Here is a 25,010-nt window from a genome sequence, read left to right as displayed (position 1 = left end):
GCTATAGTATATTCTATTACTTCATGGTTGTATCAGATGAACCCCTTTGCAGGGAGTCCAGGATCTCCTTGCTTTAGTTTCTACAGCTGAAATGTTCATAATTTGTATTTAGATTCTACCATTTCACTGATGGCTTGAAACAAGCACTTCTCTGTTCCCAGGGGGCTTAGAATCTAAGAGGCTCTTTTACCAAACAGTGGTAAAGAAGGACCTTAAGCACCCTTACTTGGGTCATTCCGGTGTACTAAGGTCATTTTTACCACTGCTCATTTTTCTACTTTTTAATATTAATAGAACATGCCCACTCTCTATCCCCAGACCTGCTCCAGCGGTAAAAAGAGACCTTAGCACCCTTACGCTGGGGCTACCTCCACCCACCCCATTTACTACCTACCTTGATTAACCTAAATGAATTATAGACAGTATACAGTACCAGAAATTCAAATCAAGGGCCCTAAAGAAAAATTCTCAGGATCCAAAGAAGAGATGGTCCATATAAGAGGACCTAGGAGGGACTGCAAGTAGGCTCCCTTCTTCTAGGATCTGCGTGGGCCTGCTGGCGTGCTCCTAGCTGTATCCATCTCCTTCACTGCCAATTCCAGACTTTGTTCCTTTCATCTAGCTGCCCCCTTTGCCTGAAATAAATTACCTGAGTTTGTTCGCCAAGCTCCTTCCCTTGTTTAAAAGCAGACTGAAAACCCACCTTTTTTACATAGCCTTCAATCCATAACCCTACTCCTCACTGCCCACCAATCCAGCAAGCTGATTAACCATTTCCTTTAACTGTATCCATGACATCCTGTATGTCTGTTTAGATTGTAAACTATTTTGATCAGGGACTGTCTTATTTGTGACTCTGTACAGCGCTGCGTCTGACTGGCAGCGCTACAGAAATAATAGTAGTAGTAGTAGTAGTAGTGAGAAGAGTTTCAGTCTTTGGGAAGCAAAGCTGAGATTGTGATGTCATAATGCCTTATTCCACCAATAAGAACCAACCTCATCAGTGATGTCACAATGGCTTCATTGTCCTGTACTCCCCTCTGCCCTCCAACCCAGCCAGCTGATTAACCCTTCCCCTTAACTGTATCCATGACATCCTGTTTGTCTGTTTAGATTGTAATCTTTCGAGCAGGGACTGCCTTCTTTGTGACTGTTCAGCGTTGCGTACGTCTGGTAGTGCTATAGAAATAATTAATAGTAGTAGTATATATTCTAGTCATGGATCTCACTGTGGCATATTTTAATGAATGTCATAATATCCAAACTGCAATAGGGCCTTCAAATCTGGGATTTTATTAACCAGAATATGAACATTTGTATATATCGCTTTCCAGAGATGATCTTATCTCTCTCTCTGTGCATCCTCATATTGAGCCTTTATCATAGTCCCTGTGGTGTTTTTACTTTTCTTCACTTCCTACGTTTGTTCGTTGGAGGTACAGTATCCATTAACTCACTCTTTGCTTCTTCTTCTCTTTTATCTATTAAGAACTCTAGTCAAGTTATGATCTAAAGAGTTCATCTAGGGCCATTCATTCTCTCCCAAAGAGATGCAGACCACTAGTAATCATAACCTTGTATTCTCAAAGTGAAATCCCAGGTCCCAATAAATCCAAAGCTCTCCTCCTCAGACTAGCTCTTCAGTCAAAAATTAATATTACATTACATTAGAGATTTCTATTCCACCATTACCTTGCGGTTCAAGGTGGATTACAAAAGAGTTATAGAAGGAGGGTTACAAAGTAAGATCACAGGTCATTTCTTGTGAAGGTAAAGAGTATTCTTAATGTGATTATATTCTGTCTTAGCCCCTCAGCTTACACCACAAAAAAGAGGTGTAGGGTGAAAAGTGGAAGGACAGCAAATGAATAGTCACACAGTAGAATTTGTGATAGGCATTTTTATCAAAATTTTTTAATAAACTTGAAACTAGAGAAATTTATATTAATTCTTCATATTAATGTAATAAATAAAGTTGCCTTGTTTAATTAATAATTGATAGGGTGGGTGGGTAAAGTTATGGTTATAGATACTAATTGTATAAAATGGTGTAATCTATGTAATATTTTTCTGTATTCAATCAAATGTACTACACTGTTGTAGTTTATAAAATAATAAAATTTTTACAAAAAAAAAAGAAACTAGAGATTTTCCTGGCTACTACTTTCAGCAATTAACACACTTTTGCATGAACACAGCAGAGAAGTTTTGAGTCCTCACTTTATGAATACAACTGATCACATACCTGTTTTTTCTGAATCATAAAATATTCTGAATGATAAATATGGTCATTTGTGGGGTCTTCTACCCAAATCCACCAAGGCTCGCTCACAGTCCCATGCACCTAGGAAAGGGAAATCGATATGCTCTCATTAGATTCTCTGGTAGTTACATTTACATGCAACATTGCATCATGTACTTTAACGAGGTACTTTAACGAGGTGCAAGGTTGCAGCTTAAATAAAATGGTACAGCTGACATTCAAGGGTAGCACCTTTCAATACATTTTGCAAATAATGTATACTTTTGTGCATACAGTACCTTCCAGATGGTTTTCAACTAGGTACTGATTATCTATCAATGTGTGTGTACAAAGTGACAAGTTCATTTGCAGCTGCTATTTTTGCAACTGACTGGGCACAAATAAAACAGCAAGGCAATTTAACTGGCCAGAAAAGACTTCTGGTTGGTTAAATCACCTGTTTAGGGATAACTGCTCATTTTCAGTGGCACTTACCTGGTTAGTGCTGCTGAAAATAACTGACTAGCACCAACCTGAAACCAGTTGTTTTGGAGGTGTTCTGGGGTGCATTTGGCTTATTAAGTGCTAATTTATAGCACTTAACCAGCCAGGTCAACTGCATAAATAGGACTGCATACGAATCAGTCCTACTGAATACTGCACTGAATGCATTAGCCAGCTCCACACATCCAAAAATTCAATGTCGATATCCTTAAAAACTTTCTTAATCAGGCAGTTCCCTGTAAATCATATCTATATAAAGAGAGGAAAAGTCCAAGTTAGCATTCTTTCTGAGAAGAGAGAAAGAAGGAAGAGAACATTCTCTTTCTGAGGAGAAGAGTGGTAGATGTGTAGAACAGTCTATAGGAAGAGGTGGTAGAGACAGAGACTGTCTGAATTCAAGAGGGCCTGGGATAGGCATGTGGGATCTCTCAAAGAGAGAAAGAGATAATGGTTATTGCGGATTGGCAGACTAGATGGGCCATTTGGCCTCTATCTGCCATCATGATTTTATGTTTTTGTATCTTTGGGTAAGAATACATTATTTTGCCCTGAGCTTTGATGGGTTTGAGGAGAAAAACTCAATTGTAGGTTCCCTTCTATAGACAGTTTAGATCTTAAAAGAATAAACTTTACTTAGCTAGTCTCCATAGGATAATAGCCTTTTATAGTTCTACAGTTTTGTAAGATTGAACCTGCTGCTAGAGATAGTTTCTGGCAGACCAAGCAGGGTCTGGCTTAGTCTCCATTCCCTCCCGCTCTCCCTAGCTCATTTCTATACTTATAGTCTTAATATATTGTCAATTATTCTAATTAGGACAACAGCAGAACTCTTTATATTTCATTATCTTTAGACAATCAAACAGTAAATAAGCATACAATATAATCCTAAGATTAAGAAACAAACACTAAAAGCATATAATAAAATTCTAAGGCTCTCTATACAAGTCTAATATATTCCTAGTAGCTTAATAAGGTTAACTAATTAACCAGTTCAATAACAAGATGCAGACATTAGTCCAGCAACAAGAGGGTTGCTATCCAGACTTTTGACCTGAGTGTCACATCTATGATTTTCTCCTGGTTGGTGAGAAGTTATATGTGTGTACTCGCTGCAAAGAGCTCCTAGCTCTCAGAGAACAAGTATGTTCACGTTCCCTTGAGGCTAGCGTGGTAAACTTGGAGGAGCTGAGAGAGACAGAGAAGTACATAGGAGACTTACAGGGATGTTGTAGAGAAGTCCCACCTCCATTCTGGAAGCCTCCTAGAAGGAGAGCATCACCCTGGTGAAGTAGGAAATAATTCTGTAGCTGGGACCTGCCCAACAGAAGATGCAATATCCTCTCGTACTGAGAATGCCTCTCCAGGGGCTTCTGCCCAGGAGGGAAAAGTTAGGATAGCTGTTGTAGTTGGTGATTTGAAAATTAGGCATGTACATAGCTGAGTGGATGGTGGAAGTGAGGATCGCCTGGTCACTTGCCTGCCTGGTGCGAAGATGGCGGACCTTACGCATCACTTAGATAGGATTTTAGATAGTGCTGGGGAGGAGCCAGCTGTCTTGGTACATGTAGGTACCAATGATATAGGAAAATTTGGGAGGGAGGTTCTGGAAGCCAAATTTAGGCGCTTAGGTAGAAAGCTTAAATCCAGATCCTCCAGGGTAGCATTTTCAGAAATGCTCCCAGTTCCACACGATGACCCAAGAAGTAGGTAGAGCACTGAAGTCTCAATGTGTGGTTGAGACGAAGGTGCAGGAATGAGGGATTTAGATTTGGGCAACCTTCTGGGAAAGGGGAAGCTTGTTACAAAAGGATGGACTCCACCTTAACCGGGATGGAACCAGGCTGCTGATGCTAACATTTAAAAAGGAGATAGAGCAGCTTTTAAACTAAGATGTGGGGAAAGCTGACAGTCGTCCGGGAGTGGATGGTTCAGTGAGGTATCTTTGGAGGATACTACTGAAACAGGATATTTAGGGAGTCCCGGTAGAGAGGTTCCAATAATGGTGAAAGAAAGCCAGGAGGGTTTAGGAGGAAGGCAGAGTAAAAGACTCAATTTTTCCTTGTCTTCTCAGCAGCCTATAGTTACAAGGAAAAAACAGAATTTGAAGTGTCTGTATACAAATGCTAGAAGCCTAAAAAGTAAAATAGGAGAATTAGAAAATGTAGCACTGAATGATGAGATAGATAAAATAGGCATCTCGGAGACCTGGTGGAAGGAGGACAATCAATAGTTCACTGTGGTACCTGAGTACAAATTATATCGCAAGGATAGAGTAGATCAAATTGGAGGGGGGGGGGGTTGTGCAATAGGTTAAAGAGAGAACTGAATCAAATCAAATAAACATTCTGCATGACATAGTTAGCAGTGTGGAATCCTTATGGATAGAAATTCCATATGTGAAGGGAAGGAATATAAAGGTAGGGTTATACTACTGTCCCTCAGGATAAAATGAGCAGACAGATGAATAAATGTTTCGGAGTTTAGGAAAGCTGAAGAATTGGGTGACACTATAATAATGGGTGATTTCAATTACCACAGCAAAAGGAGATAGTATGTTAAATCACTAAATCTTCAAAACTCATACTCTAAAATAACTTATAGAATGAACTCCCCTGCATTAGACTTATAGAAAACAAAGATATAGGGTGTTAGAGGAACACAACTCCACAGTACATACACACATCAAAAAGAGCCCAAAAGACATGAAAGAGAAAAAAACCTCAGTTCTGCTTCATGGGTTCAAAAACTCCACTTTCACAAATCAAATCTGGATGGCATTGAAGATGCCTGCTTAGCACAATGTTTGCCCTGTATGTGCAAGCCAAGAGACACGGGGATTATGGCACAAGCAACATTTCTTTAGTAGCAGCTAAGTATCTACTTCCTTTTTGCCTTTGATTGTGCCTTGCTAGAACTGTGCCATTTGTGGCATTTTGAACTTGCCCTGCAACTTGAAAATCTGTTTTTCCATGTGAGTGGAGGACATTGCTGATAAAAGATTGTTTGACCGTACAGATATGATTTGTGAAAGTGGAGTTTTCTGAACTCATGAAGCAGAACTGAGGTTTTTTCTCCACTTTCTTTTCTTTTTCATGTCTTTTGGGTTCTTTTTGTTCTGTGTATGTACTGTGGAGTTGTGTTCCTCTAACGCTCTATATCATTGTTTGTTATAAGTCTAATGCAGGGGGGATTCATTATAGAAATTATTTTAGAGCAGTGTCCCACACACTTTCTCAAGGTGTGGCACACTAAAGGTAATGGCCACAGCTCGAGGCACCCGGAAGTGTGCAGGCATCACTGTGATGACATCACATGCATGCGCAACATCATCACGTTGATATCCACGCATGCACGAAGGCCCTTCAGACAGGCCCCCAAGACACCAGTAGGGAATGCTAGCAGGGAAGAGGACCAGAGAGGAGAGGCACTGGCTGACTGCCTATAGGATGTGCTTCTCGCCACGAGAGGCATGTCCTATAGGCAGTCAGCCGGCGCTAGCACCTCTCCTTTGTCCAATGTACCACAGCACATCTGAAATCTCAGGAGGCACAGAGTTTGCGATACACTGTTTTAGAGTATGGGAGTGCTAGGGAGGTAAAATTCCTAGATGTCATAAATGACTGCTTCTTGGAGCAACTTGTCCGGAAACCAATAAAAAAGGGAGCTATTTTAGATTTGGTCCTTAGTGGAATGTAAGGCATAGTACAGGAGTTAACTATGTTGGGTCCGCTGGGAAACAGTGATCATAAGGTGATCAAATTTGAGCTGATACTGGGAGTGACGTCGCAAAAGAAATCGCTACTGTAGAGGTGTTTAATTTTCAAAAGGGCAACTATGATAAAATGAGGAAAATGGTTAAAAAGAAGTTAAAAGGATCAGTTGCAAAGGTTAGGATTGTAAACCAGGCGTGGATGTTATTTAAAAACTAGTCTTTAAGCCCGTTACATTAACGGGTGCTAGAACATATGTGTGTGTGTCTGCCTTTTTTTCTCTCTCTCTCCTTAGCCGCTTTCTTTCTTTCTGCCTTTATTTTTCCTTGGCTGTCCATCACCACCCCTTGCCTGCTCCCCCTGTCCATTTTCCCTTCCTTTTACCTCCACTGTGTCCACCACCACCCCTTCACTGCTCTCCTTATGCAGCAGCAGCCCTTCTCCCTTTGTTTTACCTCCCCCCTGTCCAGCAGCACCTCTTTCCTTCTCCCTCTGTCCAACATTAGTCCTCCGTTCCTTTTTCTTCACCTCCCCTGTCCATCAGCATCTCTTTCCTTCTCCCCCTGTCCAGCAGTAGGCATCCCTTCCTTTTTTATCCTCCCTCCTCCTTCTTATCCCTATGATACTCTTACCTTGCTCTGCCCCTGATCAAAGGTTCCCGACAGCTGCCCAGTTGCACCCATTGGAAAAGTTCCCACTGCCGCATCCCGCACCCCTCCTGACGCGGCTCCCGCTGTCCTTTCTGTCTGTCTCTGTCCCTGGCCTCCTTTGCCTGTCTGTCTTTCTGTGTATCTCCCTGACTCTGTGTCTTTCTTCTTTCCTTTCTGTCTCCCTTCCTCCCTCTGTCTGTCTGTCCAAAGCAGCATTCCATCCCCCTCCATTTCCCTCCCCCCACAACAGTTCCCTGTGCACCTGCCCCTGTGTCTTTCTTATTTTCTTTGTTTCCCTTCCTCTCTCTGTCTGTCCAAAGCAGCATTCCATCCCCCTCCATTTCCCTCCCCCCACACCAATTCCCTGAGCACCTGCCCCTGTGTATTTCTTATTTTCTTTGTGTTTCCCTTCCTCTCTCTGTCTGTCTGTCCGTCCAAAGCAGCATTCCCTTCCCCTCCCCCCCCCAGTTCCCTGTGCAGCAGCATTAGCGTTTCCTCTACCCCCCCCCCCTTTCCCTTCCCGCGGGCCGGACTACAAAGGTGGTGATTCCAGCAGCGCTTGCATCAGTCTCCACACGCTGCTTCGGGCCCTTCTACTGCCCTGATTTACTCTGGCACGTCCCTGATGACATCATCAGAGACGCGGCAGAGCAAATCAGGGCAGTAGAAGGGCCCGAAGCAGCGTGTGGAGACTGATGAACACGCTGCTGGAATCGCCATTCGGGCCCGCGGGAAAAGAAGGGGGTGGGCGGCGGCAGGAGAAACGGAGATCGGCGGCGGCAGGAGAAAAGGAGAACGTCGTCTGGCTGCGGTCCGGCTTGTGGAGGCGATAGGCTGGTGACGTATTAGCGCGCATGCGCACTCCTTAGGCCACAGACCTACAGCGCACGGAACACGCAAATAGGAATGCGCATGCGCGAGTTAGCCTTTTATTATATAGGATACCATTGTGGAAGCCCAGACCAGATGTATCCCACGTATCAGCAAAGGTGGAAAAAAGAGGAAACAAGAGCTGAAGTGGTTAAAAGGTGAAGTGAAAGAGGCTATTAGAACCAAAAAAAATCCTTCAAAGAATGGAAAAAGGGTCCGAATGAAGAAAATAAGAAGAAACATAAGCATTGGCAAGTTAGATGCAAAGCATTGATAAAGACAGCTAAGAAAGAATATGAAGAGAAACTTGCAAAAGAGGCAAAAAAACCTGTGAGGGAATCTGTGGGACCATTGAATGATCAAAGAGCAAAAGGGGTGCTCAGGGAGGATAAGGCCATAGCGGAGAGACTGAATGAATTCTTTGCTTCGGTCTTTACAGAAGATGTAAGAGATCTATCGGAACTGGAAATGGTTTTCAAGGGTGATGATGCGGAGGAATTGAAAGAAATCTCGGTGAATCTGAAAGATGTACTATGCCAAATTGACAAGTTAAAAAGTGATAAATCGCCTGGACCAGACGGTAGACATCCCAGGGTACTAAATAAATTCAAACCTGAAATTGCTGACCTGCTGTTAGTGATCTGTAATCTATTGCTAAAATTGTATGTAGTACCTGACGATTGGAGGGTGTCCAATGTTACACTGATATTTAAAAAGGACCCCAGAAGAAATCTGGGCAAAATGGTGGAAACAATTATAAAAAATAAAATTGTGGAACACATAGTCAAACATGATTTAATGAGACGGAGTCAGCATGGGCTCAGACGAGTGAGATCTTGCCTCACCAATTTGCTTCTTTGAGGGTGTGAATAAACATGTGGATAAAGGTGAGCCTGTTGATGTAGTGTATCTAGATTTTCAGAAGGCTTTGATAAAGTTCCTCATGAGAGGCTCCTGAAAAAATTAAAGAGTTATGGAATAGGTGGCAAAGTTCAATTGTGGTTAGCGCCGAAGAAAAGGATCTGGGTGTCATCATAGACAATACAATGAAACCCTCCGCCAAATGTGCGGCAGCGGCCAAAAAACCAAACATGATGCTAAGAATTATTTTAAAAGGCATGGTTAACAAGACTAAGAATGTTAGAATGACCCTGTATCGGTCCATGGTGTGACCTCATCTGGAGTACTGCATTCAATTCTTGTCTCCTTATCTCAAGAAATATTTAATGGTGCCAGAAAAGGTTCAAAGAAGAGCGACCAAGATGATAAAGGGGATGGAACTCCTCTCGTAAGAGGAAAGACTAAGGGCTAGATTCACTAAACGTATCGATCGTATAACGATTATCACAAAACCAGTTTTACTGGTTTTGCGATCTTTCCCGACCCGATTCACTAAACGGCCCACCGCCTAGTTTACGATCCCATCCGACCACCCGTGCATAAGTGCTGTTCCTTTCCCTCTTCCTGTGTGCCCAGATATGCTTACCTATATATCACATAAAACTAGGTGTTGTTTTCCTATAGTACCATATGCAGGTGTATCCATGGGCAAGTTTATAAACACCTATTTGAGCATGTAAAATGTTGTTCTATACACTGAACTACTCTTAATATTAAGTATACAGTGTAAATTACAAAATCAGATGCATATTAATTCCCTCTCCAAGCTGTACCTGAAGTCTGTCTTAATAGCACATTATGCACTTTTCCTCCAGGAACTTATCCAAATCACATCCTCTGTTGAATTCCAGAGCTTAACTATTCATTGAGTGAAAATTTTTTCTTCTTCACTTTTTATTCTGATTTCCAGATCATTTATAAATGTATTAAATAGCAGGAGTCCCAGTACAGACCCCTATGGCACTCCATTATGAAAAATGTTCACTTAGCCCTACTTTCTATTTCTATCCAGTAACCAGTTCCTAATCTACAACAGAACACTGCCTCATATCACATAGCTTTTTAATTTTCTCAGGAGTCTCTCATGAGTTACACTGCTAAAAACTTTCTGAAAACCTAAATACACTACATCAACCACTCATCTTTATCCACATGTTTATTGACACCTTCAAAGCAATGAAACAAATTGGTAAGGCAAGGCTTCCACTAGCTAAATCCACGTTTGTCTGTGTGTTCAGTAATTTTATTCTTTGCAATAGTTTCCACTATTTTGCTCGACACTGAATTCAGGCCTTGCAGTCTGTAATTTCCTGATCACCCCTGGAATTCTTTATTAAAATTGGAATTACATTGACCACCTTCCAATCTTCAGGTACTACATACAATTTAATCATCATAAGAGCTGCCCTGCTTGGTTAGACCAAGGATCCATCAAGTCCAGTGTCCTGTTTTCAACAGTGACCAATGGAGGAGTAACCTAATGGTTAGTGCATTTTGGCTGAGAAGCTGGGGAACTGGGTTCAATTCCTACTGCAGTTCCTTGTGATCTTGGGCAAGTCACTTAACCCACTATTGTCCCAGGTATAATGACTGTGAGACTACTAGGAACTGAGAAAGTATCTGCATATATAAATGTAAACCGCTTTACTTGTACCACAGAAAGGCTGTATGTGAAATCCAAGACTCTTTACCTGGCACAGTTCCAAAAAGTTACAAGATTCCATGGACCTTAACTCCAGAGATAAGCAGGACTTCCTCAGATCCACCTTAATAACAGTTTATGGACTTTTCATCCAAGAATTTGTCCAGTCTTTTAAACCCAGCTACATTAATTGCTTTTCTATTTACTCCAGAATAAGTTCCAGAGCTTAACTATATCTTGAGTGAAAAAAAAATATTTTCTTCTATGTTTTAAATGTTACTATGTAATTTCATGGAGTGTCCCTAATCTGTACTTTTTGATAGAGTAAACAATCAATTTGTTTTTACCTGTTCCACTCCATTCAGGATTTTATAGATCTCTATCATATCTCCCTCACTTGTCTCTTGTCCAAGTTGAAAAGCCCCAACCTCTTTAGCCTTCCCGGGCCCTTAATCATTTTGGTCATCCTTCTCTGTACTTTTTCAAATTCTTCTATATCTTTTTGGATATGCAGTGACCAGAATTCGACAGTGTACTCAAAGTCCAGCCTCGCTATTATGATCTTTTGTGATTTATTCACTGTTCCTTTCCTAATAACTCCTAATGTTTTGTTTGCATTTTTGGCTGTCACCACCTCATATTGAGCAGAAGGATTGTCCAAGATGATCCTTAAATCCTTTTTCTCCGTATTGACTCCTAAATGTGGAATCAAGCATCAGGTGGCTATAATTTAAGTTAGTCTTCCCAATGTGCACTTCCCAATGTACACTTGTCCACTCCTTTTCCAAGTAACCTTTAAAAGCTAAGATTGTAATTTAAAGCTTAATATGACTGCAGTTAAAGGCTCTGCATGATTCAGTTACATAACCACTAATATGAATGCAACTTGTTTCTGTTTTCATCATACATTTGAAATATTTCTTATGTGCTTCTAACATAAGTTGTTCCATGTTGGTCTTCATATGAACTCATGACCTTGAAAGGGTCTTATTGAAAGTTATTTATGTTATTAACTTTACAAATAACTTAAGGAAAACTAGCCTGGTGGAAAGCTTTGTTATTTTTTTGTTCTGACACCCATAAGTACTTCTCTCTTCAGAGCGACCATTCAGCTCAATAACTTTCTTAATCTGTATCACTAGATGGGTCTTCAAAATCACTCCCACTATAAACTCTACATTTGAAGAAACAAATACAATGTTACCTGATCATTCCACTTGAAGTCAGGGTTGATGTTCAGCCGAACACGGAGTACTGTACGTGTTATTGGCTGGATGGTTGCTTCCATTGTAATGGAAGGAATTTGATGGACACATTGCTTGACCTTTAGCCCAATATTCACATGATGCAGCATGTGACCTAGAAAAGGGACATTAGGTGAAGCACATTGCATACACAGAAAAAATAATACAATCAGACTTGTAAATAAGCTTTTAGAGAAAGGCATTATGACTTGCTTGGTTTGTGATTTGATGTGTAAATGACTGACTCTGTTGACCTGGCATGTTCAAATGTTTTGTAATACTTAACTTGAATTATTATTCTGTGGTTCTTAAAATGCATATTAACCCTTCTTTGGTACATGTTTTACAGAAGTCAAATACAACTATTGAGAAGCAAAGTTCATTGAGAATTCAAGTTGTCCCAGTTCTACTTTTCAAACCAACTAATCTTGTATTTTTTAAAATCTTATCTACAACTGATTACATCTATAGAAGCCAATATATCTGGTCCTGATTAATGTAGAGCACACTTTTAGTTATTGTGCTCTCATATGTCGTGCCATTTGGGCTTGCCTGCATCTGAGAAGCTGAAAGCTATGCCATCGGTAGTTTCACTATCAGCAGGGCTTCCCAAGGTGGACAAGTTTCAGCAGAGATGTCATATAGAGTATGACACGGGGACAAATTTTTCCCCATCTCTGCGGGAACTCATTTTCCTGTCCTGTCCCTGCTCCATTCCTGCAAGCTCTGTCCTCATCTGCACAAGTCTCAAACACTTTAAAATCATAAGTGTTTCAGGCTTGTGTGGTTAAAGCAGAGCCAGCAATAAAACTTGCGGGAATGGGAACATTGAGTTCCGATGGGGACATTCTCTAATGTCAGGCTAATGATGTACCACCCATTTGGGCAGTAGCAAAAAGGCAGTGTTGGAGGCAGAGGATTGGGTTTGATGCGACAACATCAAATTTATACTGCGCAGAAGAATGGCCCTGCAATCTACTTCTGTATTCTGCCATGAAAACTTGATGATGTTCATCAAGTCAATAGGACTTGAACACCAGTAAATGGCAAACACACACACATCTCATATGTAGCTTGATAAGATATATCCGTGCTCAGAAGGCTGATGTAAAGACAGTTTGGAACTGGCCTGATTACAATACATGTAAGCTGTATTTACCTAAGGAGTGAAGTTAACAAAGTGGGCTACTATTAACACATGTTATTTTACTGTCAACCCCAGTTAATAAGTAGGTCTCACTGTATAAAATGAGACCTGTGCTAAAAATAGCACAAGTTAATGGTAAAACAACACATCTTAATGGTAGCCATCCTTGATAACTATATTCATAAGGTAACAGGAAAGCAAGAAGAACCCGCTAATTTTAACTGTAAACTACTTAGAAACCACATTTAGGAGATTTATCAAATTTTAATTAAACTTGTAAAAAACCTGAAATTAAAGTTTTCTTTACAGAAAGTTCACTTTTTCTGCTTTATGCGAGAAAATTTTCAGTTTCCATCTGCGTTTTCTTCAAAGCTAAGTTACTTAGAAATCAGTGTATTTTCTTTTGCACTATGTTCCTCTGTAAATGAATGTTGACAGCTTATTATTAAAAAAAAATCTTTAAGTAGAAGAGAGGGGAAGGTTGATAGTAGATTACTTTGTATGCAACTCTGTTGGGGGCCTTGGTAGCTGTGACTGACTGGTTATTTCAGACTAAATAGCTATTTGATTAGCATTTAGAATACATCTGGGCTGACTGTGTTGCCTGATTTCTCTGAAAGACTGAGCTTCAATTTCTATTTGTTTTAGGTAAAATGCTTAGAATTTAAGGTATATCTTTGTTTTGCCTGCCTCTGCAAGTAAACACTGATCTTATGACAGATCTTCTCACTGTCTCATTCTGTATCCTGTTATATGCAAACTGGTCCCTTACTGGGGACAGGAAGGTCTATTGTGGCTATTATTGAAAAAAGCAGTGCTGCTACTTCTGGTAATCTGGGGTTACTAATACACAGTAGGCTGAGCGTATGGCTTTCTTTTTCAGCATCAGCTGGACATAGGAACAGCAGTAATGCCAGAGAAGGAGGAAGGAAGTAAAATTACAGTCACTGCAGGTGGATGAAGAAATTCCAGGCACTGTGATAGTGGGCAGGGGAAGGAGGTGGACAGTCACTGCAGGGTGGAGAAAGAAATTCCAGGTACCACAACAGAGGGAGAGGATAGAAAAAGACTAGGCTCTTACCTGGATAATCTTCTTTCAGTTAATCTACTCCGAATTCTGTACATGTGGTGATTTATCCCTTCCCGCGAATTGGCTTGCAGGGAGGAAACACTTGTAACTTTGAGCACCTTCCCTATAGAGGCGGAGTTCCAGTCCACAGATCAGTTTAGTCCCAAAGCAATAGAGCTCCACTGGAACAAAACACAAAAGAGGAGGGAAACGGGGAAATTCCGCACAACAACAAGCAATTCTGGTCTGTTCTGTCCAGCTTCTTCAAAACTCTACCTTGTTTGTCAGACTCTGTGGACCAGGGATCTCAAAGTCCTTCCTTGAGGACAGCAATCCAGTCGGGTTTTCAGGATTTCCCCAATGAATATGCATTGAAAGCAGTGCATGCACATAGATCTCATGCATATTCATTGGGGAAATCCTGAAAACCTGACTGGATTGCTGTCCTCAAGGAGGGACTTTGAGACCCCTGCTGTGGACAGAAAAGCAGGCAGACGAACCTCCTGGTTGATATGGAAATCTGACATTACCTTTGGAAGAAAGGAAGGAACAGCAAGGAGAATGACGCTCTCTGTGATTCTGAGGAAAGGTTCCCTGCAGGAAAGAGCCTGCAGCTCCGAGATTCGCCTTGCCGAAACAACTGCCACAAGACTTAACTGTGAGGTCCAACAAAGAAGCATCCTTGAGGCGCTCCTACAGAGCCTTAGTAAAACCCTTCAAAACACTGTTAAGGTTTCAGGTCGGAAAGTAACATCAGGAGGAGGCCTCAATCTGAGAGCTCCCCACAGGAATCTGATCACAACAGGAAGAGTCGTCAGCGAAGAACTGGGATCATGAGCCAGGAAGCAAGAGAGTCCAGCAGTTTAAGAGAAGCCACAGCCAAGCCTTTCTGTAGCCCGGCCTGAAGGAAAGCTAGACTGACCGAAATTGGGGCCTGATGCAGCTCCACTTGTTCGTTAGCATACCATTGCTGAAAAGTACTCCAGGCCTTCGCATAGGCTGTCATGATAGAGGTTTCCTAGCCCTAAGTAGTGTGGCAATAACCACATTGGAATAGCCCTTGTGAATCACGCTGAGAGTTCAACAAGACCAAAGAGCTATGGATTCTCCATAGGGACAGGCCCCTGACTGAGAAGGATGCAATGAAGAGGCAGTCGGAGCTCTTCATCCTGATGAAGATGAACCTGATCGGTATACCAAGGTCAGTGAGGTAAATCTGGAACCACCAGAATCACAAGGCCCGGATGCGTTGCAATCCGACAGATAACCCTGCCCACAATTGGACCAAGGAGGGAAGATGTAAAGGAGACCAACCTGTGGCCAGGGCTGGACCAGCGCGTCCAACCCCGAGCTTCCTGGATCTGCTCTTCGACTGAAGAAGTGTCTGGCCTTCGCATTCTTGGCCAAAGCCATCAAGTCCATCACTGGTCTGCCCCAGCACTGCACATTAGATCGAAGGCCCTGCATAAGAGTGACCATTCCCCCCAACTACCAACTTAGAAAGTTGGTCTGAACATTCTACACTCTGGCCACATGAGTCATGGAAATAGCCTGAAGGTGGACTTCCACCACTGAAAGAGTAGTTGAGCTTCCAGATGCAAAGGAGCACTCCTTGTGCCACTCTGCGTATTTATGCATGCCACATCCGTGGCATTGTTGGAGAACACTCTTACGGCTTTTCCTTCCAGGAAGCTGCCCAGAGCCTGCAGAGCTAGAAAAATGACTCTGAGCTCCAGACAATTTATAGACTATTTCTTTTGATGGAGAGTCCACTGTCCCTAAATCATGTGATCCCCGCATTGACCTCCCCAGCCAAAGAGGCTGGCATCGGTTGTGAAAGTCATCCATTCTGAGATCTAGTTTCAAGTTTCTTTATTTTTGATATACCGTATATCAAAACACATGTCTAGACGGTGTACATTATTAAAGATTATAGGAAACAACTAAAATAGGTAAATAAAAACAATAATTTATCAAATATTAAAAATACTGGACAAAATCAGATTAATGTACATGAAACGGAAGGAAAGTAGGGGAGGGAAAGGTTGTTTAAAATACATCGAAGTAAAATTAATAAAAAAAAAAAAGGATGGAAAGTGGGGAGTGGCAAAGACATTAGGAGGGGAATCACTTCAAAAGAAGTATTAGATGTTTCAAAGCTTCACATGAATCAGGGAATTAAGAGGCGGAGGCTGATACTAAAGAGTAAAAGCATCTTTAAAGAGGAAAGTTTTAAGTTTGGTTTTAAATTTTCCGAGTGAGCTCTCTAATCGAACATCTAGTGGAAGGGCATTCCACAGAGAGGGGCGGTATTTGCGAGTGGTATCATAAAACAATTCCCGTATTGACGGTATAGAGAGTAAATTTTAATTATTTGATCGGAGGGCTCTTGATGATGAATAAGGGATCAAAAGTTTATCTATGAATGCCGGTTAGTTAGAGTTTTTTTATTTTAAAAGTGAGGAGGAGGATTTTATAGGAGATAATGAGTGATAGGTAGCCAATATGCTTTGCGGAGGAGAGGGGTGACATTGTCAAATTTTTTTGCGTGATAGATTAATTTAACAGCAGTGTTTTGCAGTAGTTGTAGACGGCAAATTTCTTTCTGGGTTATGCCCTCTGAAAAGCTAAACCTCGCAGCCCCAGACCAAAGGGAGCTGCAGCTAAAGAGGATGTTTCTGTGGAGGCCACCAGGACTGAAGAGAGTCCTGTAGAGGTCGAATATGGGCTCTGATTCAAGGGACAACTTCCAGTGAGGCTGCCATTGAGTTCAGCACCTGAAGGTAATGCCAAGCAGTCGGAGACTACATTTCCAATAGATACTTAATCTGGCACTGAAGCTTCGATTTATATGGCTCAGGAAGAAACACTCAGCTGTAAGCCGTGTCAAAAAGAATGTCAGGTACTCCAGTATCTGGGTGGATTCCAGATGGCTCTTCCTGAAGTTGACAATCCAGTCCAAAAACTGGAGCAGTTCTACTACTTAAGAACCTAAGAATTGTCATACTGGTACAGACCAAAGGTCCATCAAGCCCAATATCCTGTTTCCAACAGTGACCAATCCAGGTTCCAAGTACCTAGCTAGATCCCAAGTAATAAAACAGATTTTACTTGATGTACTGCTAGCTCACACTCTTGTTTGGACGGGGCCCTGATAGGCCAGTCATCCAAATAGGGATTAACCTGAATCCCCATGTGCTGGAGGTGAGTTGGCACCGCCACCACAACTTTGGTGAACGTGTGGGGAGGGGGCTATCACCAGTCTGAATGGAAGAGCTGCGAATTGGAAATGCTGCTGAAGAACATGAAACTTATGATATCTTATGTGGCCCAGGAACATGGAAATATACAGATACTCTTTCATGAAGTCCAGGGAGGCAAGAAACTCTCTCAGAGCCACAGCTGCGATGACTGAGTGGGAAGTTTCTATGTGAAAATGTGGGTCCTTCAGAAACAAATTCACTGCCTTCAGATCCAAAATGGGTCTCCCGTCTTCTGTGTCTTTCTTTGGCACAATGATGTATCTGGAATATCTGCCTGAGCCCGAGTTGAAATCTTAAACAGGTTCTATGGCATGAAATGTCTAAAGTTCTCTGAAGAGTGGCTCAGAACTTGATCTTATTTTCTGGCTGTCCGGCAGGAGGGTCAAGGAACAAATCCATGGGAGGGCAATAAAACTCAAACTTTAACCCTCTTGGATGATAGCCGGAACCCATTGGTCTGAGAAGATCTTCTCCCACTCTCCCAGAAATAAGGACTACCACCTCACAATATGCAGGAGTGGGGACAGCAGCCTGGCGTCAATGGGTCTTTTTAGAAGATGGGTTGAGGCAGAAACCAGCAGTTTGCTGGCACCTGGATCTGCTGAAATACTGCCAGTAACCTGGGATGGGTTTCTGAGCCGAGTAACCCAGGTACTACTGATGAGAATGATGGGAGGGATAAAAAATACATCAACTGTTGCCCAGAAGCTGTTGAGGCCTGTTTTCTAGCAGAGACTTGGGGCAGTGATCCACCATACTGGCCATAAGATTATCAAGGTCCTTGCCAAAGAGCATATGACCCTTAAAGGGAAATCTGTTCAAGGTAGCTTTGGTTGCTGAGTCGCCCACCTACTACGGATTCAGAGCATCCTGTGAATCGAGACAACATCATCCTGCAGATGACTCTGATGAGGTCATATATACACACAAGATAAGGGCAGGTGTCCTCCTCCGCTGAAAGGATCTGGTGCAGTCTGATGTGGCAGGCCCTCGCAGCAAAAGAAGCAGCATAGCAGCCCTGATCCCCAGAGCCAGGGCTTCAAACTGTTTCTTAAGCATCAAGGCCACCCTGCAGTCCTGCGCATCTTTCCACATGACACCATCTTCGCTCGGGAGAGCAGTATGCTTGCTGACGTGAGCTACAGCTGAATCCACCTTTGGCTGGGCAAAGAGTTGTTGGAACACAGGCGCCATAGGATAAAACATAGTAACATATTAAATGACAGCAGATAAAGACCTGAATGGCACATCTAGTCTGCCTAATAGTCACCTGGTCACTTGCCTGCCTGGTGTGAAAGTGGCAGACCTTACACATCACTTAGATAGGATTTTAGATAGTGCTGGGGAGGAGCCAGCTGTCTTGGTACATGTAGGTACCAATCACATAGGAAAATGTGGGAGGGAGGTTCTGGAAGCCAAATTTAGGCGCTTAGGTAGAAAGCTGAAATCCAGATCCTCCAGGGTAGCATTTTCAGAAATGCTCCCAATTTCATACTCAGGACCCAATAGGCAGGCAGAGCTCCAAAGTCTCAATGTGTGGTTGAGACAATGGTACAGGGATGAGGGATTTAGATTTGTTAGGAACTGAGCAACCTTCTGGGAAAGGGGGAGCTTGTTCCGAAAGGATGGACTCCACCTTAACCGGGATGTAATCAGGCTGATGGCGCTGACATTTAAAAAGGAGATAGAGCAGTTTTTAAACTGAGATGCGGGGGGAAAGCCAACAGTCGACCAGGAGTGGATGGTTCAGTGTCAGGTTTCCTTGAAGCATATTATTGAAACAGGATATTTAGGGAGTCCCAATAGAGAGGTTCCAATAATGGTGAAAGAAAGCCAGGAAGGTTTAAGAGGAAGGCACAGTAAGAGACTCAAATTTCCCCTGTCTTCTCAGCAGCCTATAGTTGCAAGGAAAAAACATAATTTGAAGTGTCTGTGTACAAATGCTAGAAGCCTAAAAAGTAAAATAGGAGAATTAGTGTATATAGCACTGAATGATGAGATAGTAATAATAGGAATCTCGGAGACCTGGTGGAAGGAGGACAATCAATGGGACACTGTGTTACCTGGGTACAAATTATATTGCAAGGATAGAGTAGATCAAATTGGAGGGGGGGGGGGGCGCTATATGTTAAAGAGGGAATTGAATCAAATCAAATCAAATAAACATTCTGCATGACATAGATAGCAGTGTGGAATCCTCATGGATAGAAATTCCATGTGTGAAGGGAAGGAATATAAAGGTAGGGTAACTATGCGAACTATAGACCGGTAAGCCTCACCTCAATAGTGTGCAAACTCATGGAAACACTAATTAAGTATAAATTAGATACGATCCTGAACGAGGGAAATCTCCGGGATCCCAGCCAACATGGATTCACCAAGGGTAGGTCATGCCAGTCCAATCTAATAAGCTTCTTTGACTGGGTAACAAGAAGACTAGACTCAGGAGAGTCCCTGGACGTCGTGTACCTGGACTTCAGCAAAGCGTTTGACAGCGTCCCACACCGCAGGCTGCTGAACAAGATGAAATCTATGGGATTAGGAGAGACTCTAACTGCATGGGTTAAAGATTGGCTTAGTGGCAGACTTCAGAGGGTGGTGGTCAACGGTACCCTTTCTAAAATGTCAGAGGTGACCAGCGGAGTGCCACAGGGTTCGGTCCTGGGCCCACTCCTCTTCAACATATTCATTAGGGATCTGACTCAAGGGCTCCAAGGCAAGGTAACCTTATTCGCTGATGACGCCAAACTATGCAATGTAGTAAACGGCTATAATCTTCAGGATGCTATGGAGCAAGACCTGCGTACTTTAGAAAGTTGGTCCTTGATCTGGCAGCTGGGCTTCAATGCCAAGAAATGTAAGGTCATGCATCTCGGCAACGGAAATCCTTGCAGAACTTACACCCTGAATGGAGAAACTTTAGCCAGGACCACGGCAGAACGAGACTTAGGAGTAATCATCAGTGCGGACATGAAAGCATCCACTCAAGTGGAGAAGGCTGCATCTAAAGCACGGCAAATGATAGGCTGTATCAAGAGAAGCTTCGTCAACAGGAAACCTGAAGTCATGATGCCACTGTACAGAGCCATGGTGAGACCGCATCTGGAATACTGTGTTCAATTCTGGAGGCCGCATTACCGTAAGGATGTGCTCAGAGTTGAATCGGTTCAGCGGATGGCTACCAGGATGGTCTCGGGGCTAAAGGGTCTCCCGTACGAAGAAAGACTGAGCAAATTGCAGCTCTACACTCTCGAGGAGCGTAGGGAGAGGGGAGACATGATTGAGACATTTAAGTACATCACAGGACGGGTAGAGGTGGAAGATGATATCTTTCTTCTCAGGGGACCCTCGACCACAAGAGGACATCCGCTCAAGCTCAGGGGAGGGAAGTTCCGTGGAGACACCAGGAAGTACTTCTTCACGGAGAGAGTGATTGAGCATTGGAACGAGCTTCCAGTGCAGGTGGTCGAGGCACGCAGCATCTCAGACTTCAAGAACAAATGGGATACCTATGTGGGATCCCTACGAGGTCATGCCAAGGGATAGGGTCACTAGGACTGAATGAGCGGGTAAGTAGAGTGACAGTATAATTACAATTATTCTTTAGGGGGTCAGTAGATTTAAGAGGGTGGGTAAATAGTGTGGGCAGACTTGATGGGCTATGGCCCTTATCTGCCGTCATCTTTCTATGTTTCTATGTTTCTATGTTACTACCGTCCCATGGGACAAAATGAGCAGACAGATGAAAAAATGCTTCAGAGATTAGGAAAGCTGGAAAATTGGGCAACAGTATAATAATGGGTGATTTCAATTTTACAACTAAGCAAAATTATACGTGTGCTAGCACATGTGTGAGATGACTGACAGTAGCCAATGCTGAAATCACTTCAACAAGTATTGCAGTACACAAACACATAAGTGGAGAAAAAAAAATCCTCAATTCGGCTTCATAGGTTTAAAAAAAACTCCACTTACAGTCTTCAATATATAAATTCTTCAGAAACACTTAACTATACTGCCTCTTCAACTGTATCAAATTCACAGCGTGGCTTGTCAGTCAATCTCCATTGGAATCAAGCTCTTAAATGCACATTCAGCAACTCAAATCAGGTATAAGGTGCAATAAAAACCAGACTCAGCTGAATTTCTGTGAGCAATGCTGCTCTATCTGCAAGTCTGACTCTAGTTCTTCATCATCCCCCAGCACACCAGCTCACAATCCAATGCTGAAGGTATAAAAGAGTTTGTCTAATTTCAGAGCATCAAAAGTAACATCGCAAGTAAACGCACTGCCACAATAATCTTTCACCCAATAGTGGAATCCCTGTATTGCAAAGACTGCTGCGTCAGGGGTAGCATCTATAATGCACAATTCACTGCTGAGTACACCATTGAGCACTTCTAGGAAATGGCGGCTGAGCTTCCAGATGCCAAGATCAAATCCTCTATAATGCCACTGGTCATACCCCTCCTTCCTATCCACCAATCAGGTAAATCATGATGTCATCTTAAATTCAGGGGCATTCTAGACCAGTGTTCTTCAACCTTTTTGCACCCGTGGACCGGCAGAAATAAAATAATTATTTTGTGGACCGGCAAACTACTAGGACTAAAATTTAAAAACCCCGTTTGCGCCCCATCTCTGTGAGCTCGGTCCCCGCAAACCATCTGATCCCATCTGCACAAGCCGCAATTATGATTTTATATTGAACGTATTTTATTAAAGTATAAAAAGAAACAATATTCTGAACAATTGTGATTTTATAAATACAAATATACAGAGCACGGACCAACAAAACCCCTGTCTCCCTTCCCCTTCACATATATCCCCTCTACTATCAAGAAAACTGAACAAGCCAAGTTATTATAGAATGCTACATAGAAATATCATGCTAACAGAATACTGCAGTCCCCAGTTATGTCTCTAGCAGGATATATAATTCAAATCTGATATATTCTAATGACAAAATAGAAATAAAATTATTTTTTTCTACCTTTTGTTGTCTCTGGTTTCTGCTTTCATCTTCTTTTCACTCTTTTCCTTCCACCATCTGCCCGTTCCATCCAATGTCTGCCATCTCCCCCTTCCATATGTATCTGACTTCTTTCTATGCCCCTCTTCCTTGTCCATCCTCCTCTCTCCTTTTTACATCATTCATTCCAGCTTCACTGCCTTCTTCATTTTTATCTCTCCAACACCAGATCTAGCATCTTTATCCCTCTTCTCATTTCTCTGCTGACCCCCTTTCCAGCATCAATGTCTCTCTACTTTCTCATTCCTCTCTCTCCCCTTTCTCTCATCTGATCTCTCCATTCCACCCTGACCCCCTTCCCCTCCTGTAATCTCCCTGCCAGTTGTTTCCTTCCTTTTTTCTTTCTCCCTACCCTCCTTCCTTTTTTTCCTTCTCCCTTCCCTCCTCCCTCTATCCAACATTAACTCTCTGCCCATCCCTTTCCCTCCTCCCTCACAGCAGCATCTCTCCTTCTTCTCCCTTCCCTCCTCCCTCTATCCAACATTAACTCTCTTCCCATCCCTTTCCCTCCTCCCCTCCCAGCAGCATCTCTCCTTCTTCTCCCTTCCCTCCTCCCTCTATCCAACATTAACTTTCTTCCCATCCCTTTCCCTCCTCCCCTCCCAGCAGCATCTCTCCTTCTAATTTCCTTCAAGTCCAGTAACAGCTCTCCCTTTTCCAGCACCTTCCCAGCCTCCTACAGTGGCTTCCTCCCCTTCCAGCAGCTCTCGGTACTTGCCTGCAGGAAGTTGCCGGTAAATCACTGCCCTGGCAAATAGGAGAGCTGGTGGGAGGGGAGGAAGTCACTATGAAGGCTCCCCAGGATCTTGTTCGCACACGCTCCCTCCACCTGCACCTGAATCTGAAGCTCTCTCCGGTCTAATCGCAACTTCCCCGCGGCCCTCTTCAGCAACTCGGCAGGGGTGGCGATCAAGACACGCTGCCGACGTCGGGACCTTCACTCTCTGAGTCCTGCCTATTTTGTTTCAACTTCCTGTTTCCGAACAGGCGAGACTCACAGAGGGAAGGCCCCGACGTTGCAGCCTGTCTTGATCGCCTGAGGCTGGGAGGAACATTAGTCAGCAGGAACCGCAGTCAGGAGGAACCGCTGTCGGCAGGAAATTTAACTGCCGACTTGATCTCGCCGGCCCTGCGCGGACCGGCAGAAATTTTCTGCGGACCGCCACCGGTCCGCGGACCAGCGGTTGAAGAACTGTGTTCTAGACAGATCACAGCGAGTCCAATCAGGCTAATAAGACAAAACCTTTCATGTCTATTACTGGAAAGCCGACCACTCAATCTGGACATTAAGCCCATCAGGGCTCACTGTGTTAAGCTCATATACCCACCATGACTCCTGCTGGTGCAAAAAAAATAGCACCAGTCGCCTCTTCAATTAGATTGCTGACCTCTCTCTAAAATCATACACTTCATTTGATGAAACTCATGACGATAATGTCGTCAATGTTCCACCAATGCTTCTTCCAATCTACCCATTTGTATACAAGATTTATATTCCAAACGTATGGTCTTAAATACTCTTGAAGTCTAACCCACATATAGCAACAAGCAGGGACATTGGATCACATAAATCACCCCAGTGGTAAGGCATGTGGTATGCTCTCATAGATGGCACTTCCTGTGAACACAGCCGCACTGTGAACTCGATACAACTGAAGTAGCAGTACAGTTAATAAGTGTTTCTGAAGAATTTATACATTGGAGACTTTAAGTGGAGCTTTTTTAAAACCTATGAAGCCAAACTGATGGGTTTTTTTTCTCTACTTATGTGTTTGTGTACTGCAATACTTGTTGAAATGATTTCAGCATTGGCTACTACTGTCAATTTTCTCACACATGTACTAGTACGCATATAATTTTTCTTGATTATATTTGATTCTATTAGTGTGCTACCCTGATTATAAGAATGGTATGATTTCAATTACCCCAATATTGACTAGTTCAAGTTTCAAGTTTATTAGGTTTTAATATACCGACCATCAAATAAATATCTGGCCGGTTTACATTACAATAAAAAAAAATATAGGTAAGAAAGAAAAAAAAATTAATATGATAAATATTTAAAAGTACATATAGTGTATATTAAAACATAAACAAGACAAACTTGATAGTGAGGAGAGAGGTTTATGGGAGGGTAAAGTTACATTGTAGAGAGAAAAGGGAGAAAGAGGGAATGGGAATAAACATTTGGGTGGGGAAAAGTCTTTTTAAATATAATTTTTGAAGGTAAATGATTGAAAATATCAGGAAAAGGAGAGACTAAACTGAAGTGAATGCGTCGCGAAATAGAAAAGTCTTTAGGCCTATCTTAAATTTATCCAATTGTTGCTCGTCGCAAAGAGGTTGTGGTAAAGAGTTCCACAATGTTGGAGCAGAGACAGAAAAATTTATTTTCCGTGTGTAGTAAAAGTGTTTTATAGAGGGGATCAAAAGGAGATTTTGATTTGTAGATCTTAAAGTACGAGATGAACATTGGGGAATAAGGAGTTTATGTAGAAATGAAGGTAGATGGGAGGATTTTATTTTAAAGGTCAAAAGGATAATTTTGTATGTGATTCGGTGTGCCACAGGAAGCCAGTGAGCATCAGAGAGTGCTAGGGAGGAAAAATTCCTATATGCCATAAATGACTGCTTCTTAGAGCAATTGGTTCAGGAACCGAAAAGAGAGAGAGCTATTTTAGATTTGGTCCTTAGTGTAATGAAAGGCATAGTACAGGAGTTAACTGTGTTGTATCC

General features: G+C 42.5%; 1 protein-coding gene across 3 annotated transcripts in view; it reads right to left on the bottom strand.

The window, feature by feature from the left end:
• The window catches only part of ASCC3 (activating signal cointegrator 1 complex subunit 3), a 938,401-nt gene that overhangs the window by 310,661 nt on the left and 602,730 nt on the right, over positions 1–25,010 (bottom strand). For all 3 annotated transcript variants that reach the window (XM_033936490.1, XM_033936487.1, XM_033936488.1), the window contains exons 22-23: positions 11,723–11,877; positions 2,246–2,344 (exon numbers count right to left, since the gene is read on the bottom strand). In XM_033936490.1, the coding sequence (XP_033792381.1) occupies positions 2,246–2,344; positions 11,723–11,877 (254 nt within the window). The remainder of the gene's footprint in view (positions 1–2,245; positions 2,345–11,722; positions 11,878–25,010) is intronic.

This window comes from Geotrypetes seraphini, chromosome 3 (assembly GCF_902459505.1).
Source record: "Geotrypetes seraphini chromosome 3, aGeoSer1.1, whole genome shotgun sequence".
Classification (NCBI taxonomy): domain Eukaryota; kingdom Metazoa; phylum Chordata; class Amphibia; order Gymnophiona; family Dermophiidae; genus Geotrypetes; species Geotrypetes seraphini.
Note: the sequence above shows the minus strand (reverse complement) of the source record. Positions and strands in the feature narration are given on the sequence as shown.